This window comes from Peromyscus leucopus, chromosome 13, assembly GCF_004664715.2.
Source record: "Peromyscus leucopus breed LL Stock chromosome 13, UCI_PerLeu_2.1, whole genome shotgun sequence".
NCBI classification, from domain to species: Eukaryota; Metazoa; Chordata; class Mammalia; order Rodentia; family Cricetidae; genus Peromyscus; species Peromyscus leucopus.
In genome coordinates, this window is record NC_051074.1 from 1942067 (window position 1) to 1950766 (window position 8700).

At 47.9% G+C, this 8700-nt stretch overlaps 1 protein-coding gene across 1 annotated transcript in view; it reads left to right on the top strand.

Moving 5' to 3' along the window:
- The window catches only part of LOC114697853 (F-box only protein 36), a 22377-nt gene extending 21340 nt beyond the window's left edge, over positions 1–1037 (top strand). The window contains exon 4 of the mRNA XM_028876187.2: positions 572–1037. Coding sequence (XP_028732020.1) covers positions 572–757 — 186 coding nt within the window. The 3' untranslated portion in view covers positions 758–1037. The remainder of the gene's footprint in view (positions 1–571) is intronic.
- The last annotated feature ends 7663 nt before the right edge of the window (positions 1038–8700 follow it).

Sequence of the window (8700 nt, forward strand, 5' to 3'; positions counted from 1 at the left end):
ATATATACAATATTCCTCCTGCATGTTGCCTGCAGGCCAGAAGAGGGCACCAGATCTCATAATCTATGGTTGTGAGCCACCATGTGGTTGCTGGGAATTGAACTCAGGACCTCTGGAAGAACAGCCACTGCTCTTAACCTCTGAGCCACCTCACCAGCGCCCCCTTTATTTATTTATTTATTTATTTATTTTTAATTCTATGTGCATCAGTATTTTCACGGCATGTATGTCTGTGTGAGGGTGTTGGATCCCCTGGAACTGGACTAACAGACAGTTGTAAGTTGTGCTGTGGGTGCTGAGAAGAGCAGCCAGTGCTCTTAACTGCTGAGCCCTGGGTTTCAAATCTTAACTGAGTGGAGGACTTGTTTTGTTCTGCTGTCCCCTGGGTATCTGTATAGATACCAGTGTGTTTGCCTCTTCTCTGACAGGGACAGTTTCTGGAGGCCAAACCTTTGTGGCAGCTGAAGTCACACGGTGCCTCCCAGGCAGCAGGTGTTCGTTCCTGTGATAGTGGCAGTGTGAGCTAGTGGACGGTGTGCCTTAACCCACCTCTGGCTCTTTCCACCTGCAGCTGTGCAAGTCTGACTCACTGTGGGAGCAGATAGTTCAGTCGGCCTGTGACACCATCACCCCCGACATGCGGGCCCTCGCGAAGGATGTGGGCTGGAGACAGGTGTTCTTCACCAACAAGATCCAGCTCCAGAGGCAGATTCGAAGGAAGAAAAGACAGGGAAAGCAGGAGAAGAAGCATGCTTAGGGGCCAGCTGTCCCCATCAGTGGGGCCACAGATGGTGCTTCTCTTCAGACCTAAATTTCATTCTCTTATCAACAATTGTTGCTGATTCCAGGAATCACTTGAAAACCACATTTTGTACACACACACAAATCCACCCAGTGCCTTGCTTGAGCAACCACCTCCGTCCTTCTCAGGGCTACAAGACAGGAAGCCTCTCAGGCACCACCTTCCAGATCGCCTATTGCCCTTGGGGGAAGAGGCACTTGTTGTGTATGAACTAACAATAAAGCGTTATTGGCAGGCTTGTGGTTTTGTTTGTATCAGACAGGGACCCCAAGCTGGACCTTTAGGATGACTTTGAACTTCTGATCCTCTGGCCTCCACTTCTCCACTGCTGGGATTACAGGCATTTGCCACCATGCCCTCCATGAGGTGCTTACCTGTGTGCCAAGTAAGCACTCTATTCATACCCCCAACACATTGCTGGGGTTTTGTTAAATATCCTTTTGTTGTTGTTTTGTTCTCTCTGTAGCCTGTGTCCTGGAACTCGATCTGTAGACCAGGCTGGCTTTGAACCCAGAGATACACCTGCCTCTGCCCCCACCCTAGTGCTGGGATTAAAGGCATGCACCACCACTGCCCAGCTGTGGCATTCAGAACAGCAGCTTGACTTTTGAATTGTTTTCCTGGTGTTGTGTTTCCTGCATCCATCTGTGGCACCGGTCGCTGGGTGCACTTGGAGGTGCAGGTGCCGCGGAGGCACCCCAGGAGGGTACAGCTGCTCCCCCACTTTGTCTAGCAGAGTTTGTGTTCAGTCACTGTCCTTGTGGGCCCAAGGTGTCATCCACCACACAAACAAGCCCTGGTCTGGCACTGGAGCATGGCTGGGAAAGCCTGGACATTCTGCAGGCAGCCCTCACTCAGAGGATGCTACCACTGTCCAGCTGTTGTCGGTTCTGAAGGGAGTGCAGCCTGACAGCACTTTGCACCTGATGGAATTCCTAGCCACCCTCCCATGACCATGCATGCACTGGCAAGACGCTTAGTCATTCTGGGGCCTTACGTCCTTGCATAATCTGTGTGCTGTGTGGTCACGTAATTTGCGCGCAGCGTGATCACGTAATCTATGTGCATACATGGTGTAGCTACTTAAGCCCATATGCGCATGTGCAGATGAATCCATAAAAGCGGATCCCAAAACCTTTCCCCCCTTTTCCTGCACAATCTTTCAATAGGCCTAAGCACATCCCTTCTGTCCCCATCCCCCTAATAAACTCTTATTTGTTTTGTTATGCCTCGTGCCTTTTTTTTTTTTTCATGCTAAACAGTGCTGCATAGTAAATAACATTGGTGCTGAGATGAAGCAGGGTCTCTGGTGCCCTGCGCCTGGACACTGTACCGAAGTTTTGTTCTATCTACGACTGCCCACTTTTCCATTTGCCTGGCTGCCGGACTGCTTTGCACAACACCAGCTGCTTCGATTGTTGAGTTCTCCCTTTCCAGCCAGTGTAAACAGTTCCCTCGATCCGTGGGGATGACTATTGATCATCTGGCGCTCCTCTGGTGTCCTCGGCCTTCATCGGCTATGGTGGCTGCCATCACAGGCTTCAATTTCTAGCCATTTCCCACATCTGCAGTCTGAGATATCGTTCTCACCATCGGATCCCCCGTCCTCAGGCTGCATACACCTGCTTCATTCTCTCGCTTGAGGAAGCATCGAATGCTGTCAGACCAGGTCCGACAGCTAAGCATGCCCTGGCCCTCACCCTTCTGGCTAGACAAAGCATTGGGTGACTTGCGCCAATTGCCAATCCTCACTTGATCTTGGGGATGCCTGAGATCGTAGTCTTGGATCACTTTGGTTTTTTTTTTTTTTTTTTTTTTAGTTTTATATATTTTTTTCTCTCTGTTGCTGTTATGGGAAATAAGGCTTCCAACCCTATTAGCCCTACCTTCTCCCTGGGATATCTTCTGGAAACTATCAAACCTCTCAGCTTAATGCCTTACTTAAAGACCTCTAAGCTTGTCTGCCTCTGCACTAAGAAATGGCCCAAATATCCTTTAGATAACAATAAGAAATGGCCGCCTAATGGTTCCTTAGACCCAGATGTTTAATGGGAATTATCTAACTTCTGCCAGTGAATGGGCAAATGGAAAGAATTGCCTTATATTCAGGCTTTTTTTTTTCTAGCTAAGCTCTAAACCTCCTTCTCAATTCCTCTCTCCTGCCCACGTGCTCCTAGCTGTGCTACCTGAACCCGAGGAATCTCTGACTACTGCTCTGGACTCTGCAAATGAACCTCTGCCTATCCAACCCCCGACTCCCACTTGAGCATCTGCCCTCTGGTTCCTCTCTAGTCCCCTCCTCCTCTCCAGTATCAGGCTGCTCCAACTGCCCAACTCTGGCTCCAACCGTTACACCTCCTATGGCTTGTCCTCATACTGCTAAGAGATCTGACTCCAGCCATGCCGACCTGTCAACCATTCTTCCTTTGCGAGAGGTAGCAGGGTGGATGGACTGGTTAAGGTTCATGTCTCTTTCTCCCTTGCAGAACTTTCTCAGGTAGAAAAAAATACTGGGTTGCTATACCTCTAATTCTGCTTCCTTTAAACAATTCCAATATATTACCAAATCTTATAGTCTCACCTTTCATAATGTATATATGATACTTGCTAATAACCTACTTCCTGAGGAGCACAGATGAGTTTGGGCACCGACTAGGACACATGAGGCTCATCAAACCAATGCTGCCCACCCACTGAGGCGGTTCCCGATCAGGACCCACATTGGGATTATAATAGGGGGGGGTCTCTAGCTAGGGATAGGTTTATAACCTTCCTCCTGGCGGGCCTTTGTAAGGTTGCCCTCAGAGCAGTAAACTATGAAAAGCTAAAAAACGTAATTCAAGATAAGGAAGAAAATGCATCTCATTTTTTAGAACACCTTACAAAGGTTCTTCTACAATATACTAGCCTAGATCCTGAGAGTCCAGAGGACAGACAGCTTCTTATGACCCACTTTATCTCACAGAGCTTCCCGACATCAGGGCAAAACTTAAGCATCTGGAGAGGGGGCCTCTGACTCCACAGGCAGAAGTCTTAGCAGTGGCATGTAAGGTGTACCATGGGAGAGATGAGAAAGCCCATAAACAGAACTACCAAATGCTGGCACACACTATCTGACCAGCTTCCCAAAGGCCTCCAGGTCCCTGTTTTAAATGTGTTAGAGAAGGCCACTGGGCTCGTGCCTGCCCTGCCCCATGTGAGCCACCAACTGGGCCTTGTCTGAAGTGCCACCAAGAGGGACACTGGTCAGCTGACTGCCCCCGTGCTCCTTGTGGCATGGGGACATCAAACGGAGACCACTCCTAGGCTTGGCCATGGGCAAGGATTGAAGGTGACCTGTTCCTGGCCCCACCACAACCATCTCTCACAGGGAACCCAGGGTCACCATTGCAGTATTGGGATGATCCCTTTCCTTCCTTTTGGACAACAGAGCCACTTACTCAGTCCTGAGGGAGTTTTGGGGTCCCACTGTTAGGATCCTGCCCTCACTCTGCACATGCGCAGTTTGGGGTCTTGCATCATCAGTGTGCGCTGGTGACTACGTACATGCCTTAAAAAGCCAGACGAAGACCCCCATCCTCTCTCTCTGCTCTCTGCTCTGCTCTGCTCCCTCCCCTCACCATCTTTCCCTCTTTCCAGGCCTGGCTCTCCTCTTTCCCCTCCCCACTTCTTCCTTCCTAATAAAGCTCTGAAAACTAATACTGGGTTCTGTCGTGTGTTGGTTAAGTGGCAGCGCTTGTGGCTGGCCGTGCCGACCGAGGAGAGTGCTGGATGTATCGGTGATGGAAGAGTCACAGACCATGGCTACCTTTGTAGAGCTTTATTGGGAGAAGAAGGGAGGGAGGGAGGAAGGGAGAGAGGAGAGAGAAAGACCGCACAGAGGAGGGAGAATACGGAAAGAGAGAGTGCAGAAAGAGAGGACACAGAGAGAGCACACCCGCTTTTTAGGCTGGGACGCTGTCGCAGGCTGGTGATGTAATCAAGGACATAATCCTTACATCATGACCGTGACCTTTCCACGTGGTAACCAGCACCACCACCAGTGCCACGCACATCATCCTTTCACCCACCTCTCCTTCTCATCTCCCTATTGTGGGGATAGGGGGACAGCCTTACCTACCTCATCAGACCCCACAAACCTGCCCTGTGCCCCCAAATTTCTTATCCAGCTGGGGTTATAGGGTCTCACCTTCCAAAGTTCAACTGTCCACTCCTCAGGTCGCCTATTTGGGTCTAACCATTACTCCAACCCACAAGGCTATCACTGTAGATAGAAAGCGTCTCATCCAGTCTCTTGTAGTCCCCGCTACTAAACAGGAGATTCTGTCCTTTCTGGGAATAGCTGGGGGTTTTTGTTTGTTTGTTTTTGTTTTTTTTGTTTTTTCAAGACAGGGTTTCTCTGTGTAGTTTTGCACCTTTCCTGGAACTCACTTTGTAGACCAGGCTGGCCTTGAACTCACAGAGATCTGCCTGCCTCTGCCTCCCGAGTGCTGGAATTAAAGGCGTGTGCTACCACCTCCTGGCAATAGCTGGCTTTTTTTTTTTTTTTTTTTTTTTTGGTCTTGGGTTGCATCTTTTTCTCTCCTTGCTCGCCCCTCATATGAGGCAGATCCGGGCTCCCTGCATGAACCCCTCCTTCACCCCATTACTAAACCCTTCCAGAAGCTCCAGCAGGCTCTCCTCCAGGCCCCAGCACTTCACCTCCCAGACCTAACTCGTCCCTCTCCCTCTATGAAACAGAAAGAGAGGGATTTGCCCTTGGAACCCTAGAGCTCTAGCTGAGACTTTCCTGTGCCCCTGTAGCACACCTGTCAAAGAAGCTAGATCTCACCACCCAGGGACAGGCACCTTGCATTCATGCTTTAGTTTCATGTAATATTATAGGACCTGCCTTAATATCATACTTCCCAGGGGCCCAGAAGAGACGCTACCAATGGTAGGGGAGTGAATCTAGCTACACATTTATTCGTCTGCCACCAAAATTCTGCCTGGTTCTCTGGGGACTGGTCTCTTTCCCATGACAGCAACACCTTTATGTTTACAACACAACATAAGAATTGCAAGATCGCCGGGCGGTGGTGGCGCACGCCTTTAATCCCAGCACTCGGAGCAGAGCAGGTGATCTCTGTGAGTTCGAGGCAGCCTGGGCTACATATTCAGAAAGGCAAAGCTAACAGAGAAACCTGTCGAAAAAAAAAAAAAAAAAAAAAAAAAAAAAAAAAAAAAAAAAAAAAAAAAAAAAAGAATTGCAAGATCCCCACCAGAAGCTCCCTGGCAACTTCATTTGCAACCCAGAAAGGGGAAGAGAATAAAGGCAGAGTTAGATAGGAGTTGGAATAGATCAGAGAAGGAATTTACATGCTAGAAATCTATCTTTACTGTGGTTAGGTGAAAACATCATGAATCTATCATAAATGTGCTCAAACTACAAACTTACATACAGGTGATAGGGTAAAGAAATCTATAAGTCGCTAAAAATAAAACTGCCTCTATTTTTCTCTGCACCAGTTTTCCTGACAGGGCAAGGGAGGAGTACTGATAGCTAGTCAATCTGCATCACAGCTTGAAGCACCTCGTGAGAGGAAACCCCTTTGATCTAAGAAGGTGCTCTGGGGCAGTAGAAGATCTGAACTTGATTTGCACAAAAAACAAAGCTATGCACCTAGGAAGCTAGGCACTTGGCCTGGAAGCCAGGTTGTCTCCGAAAGGATGTTTTACCTAGTTTAGGGGCTTCAGACACCTAGCAGGTGGTCTGGTAGCTGTTCAGTTCCTCTTTTGTCTTTTTTTTTTCCATTTGTTAATTTATGTGTATGTGTGTATATGCCTACATGAGTTTATGTGTATTATGTGCATGCAAGTGCTTGAGGAGGTCAGATCCTCTGGTGCTGGAGTTATAAACAGTTGTGAACTGCCATGTGGGCTCTGGGAATTGAACCCAAGTCCTCTGGAGGAGCAGCTAAAGGTCTTAACTGCTGAGCCATCTCTCTAGCCCCCCTTTCTTGTCTTTTAATGCTTTTGGCTAAAAGGAAGTGTTTGCAAAAGGCAGATACCCAATTCAAATCCTAAAAAAGGGAGTCAGGAGCTCTGAGCCAGAAAGTTCTACCTACTTACATGACTTTATCCAAGTACTTTGAGCGAGACTAAGGTTCACATACACACATTCTGGGAGAATTATGAGCACAAGGAATTCATAGCAAGATGCAGCTGAGTATTAAGGCTGTGTAACACCAAACATTCCGTGACAAATGGCTTTCCATTTGACAGACTCTTAGCCAAAGTATAGCTTATTATATACAGCTGGGCTTTCTATTCCATATCCGTGTGGCTTATGACACTTTGGCAGCTGCTGAGCTTCTTATTCGGGAATCAAGCTAACCTTTGGGTCATCCACCACTATCTTCTCTCACCATAACCTGTCCCATCTTTTATAAAGGCTTACAAACTTTACCTCCTTCCTGGGTTCTTTCTCTCCAGGTGACATTACTGGAAGATGCCACACTTACTTTCCAGACTTGCCCACCCCCAACCCACATTGGGGGTGAGTTCCTTCTTTCCCCTCCATGCCAGTGCCCCTGCCCCTTTCCCGTATATGGTAGGGACCCTTCAAGGTAATTCTTGTAACCCCCACAGCTGCTAAGCTCAAGGGCTTTCCTCACTGGATCCTTCTGTCTCACCTGAAGTCTTTTATCTTACCCTTCACCACAGGAGAATTCTTCCTCATGCACAGTGACACAGACAGGGCCCTGCTCTTTCAAGTTCCAGAGGACACCAGGATCCACTGCCTTGTCACCAATTCCAGAAGAATGAGGTTTCACCTCACAAGCTTTTCCTTCCTGGTTCCCTCTCCTAATTAACTACTCAGCTAATCATTACAGGATCACCATAGAGCTGGAGGCCAAGGACCATCAAGTATACCCAGGCAGTAAGGAACAGTAACAGTCCAGAGGTATTTACACCCCCAGACCCAAAAGGGTCTGGATTCTGCAAAACACAGACTTTAATATAACAATCTATTTCTGCTAAATGCCCTCAGCAATTGATCACCTGTGTCTCCTGGATGCTAAACTAATAAAGAAAACAGATGCCTTAAAATTTGTCTCAGATAAGGTTTATCTCAGGTAAAAATTAAAAGCATGTTCCAAGTTTCTCTTTCTCTCTAACACTAATCAATAAGATTTTGATAGCAGAGTACTAAACATTATGATATCATGGCTACCAGCTCAAGATTTTAAATTCTTCTGTGAGCTGGGCGGTGGTGGCACATGCCTTTAATCTTAACACTTGAGAGGCAGAGCCAGGAGGATCTCTGTGAGTTCAAGGCCAGCCTGGGCTACAGAGTAAGTTCCAGGACAGGCTCCAAAGCTACACAGAGAAACCCTGTCTTGAAAAAAAAAAAAAAAAATTCTGTGGCTGCTTCTTCTTCCTCTTCTTCTTTTTTTAAGATTTATTTATTTATTATGTATATAGTGTTCTGTTTGCATGTATCCCTACAGGCCTCAAAAGAGGGAGCCAGATCTCATTATAGATGGTTGTGAGCCACCATGTGGGTGCTGGGAATTGAACTCAGGACCTCTGGAAGAACAGCCAGTGTTCTTAACCTCTGAGCCACCTCACCAGCCCCCATGGCTAATTCTTAATATGGTTAAAAATTCTTCCGAGCTTCAGAGCCAGCTTGAATCCACCTGGGCAGGTCAGATCTACTCCAGATAAGTATAACTCAAACTTTGCTGGTCCCAGGATGCCCCCTCCCTCCCCGGGACCCCTCGGGGACCCTCCCCCTGGGACCCCTCGGGGACCCTCCCCCTGGCAAAATTTTCTAAACTGCCTTTTCTGCCTCACCAGCGCCTTGTCAGACCCAAACAGTCACAGAGCCCTAAGCAGCGGAAGATGATGGACAA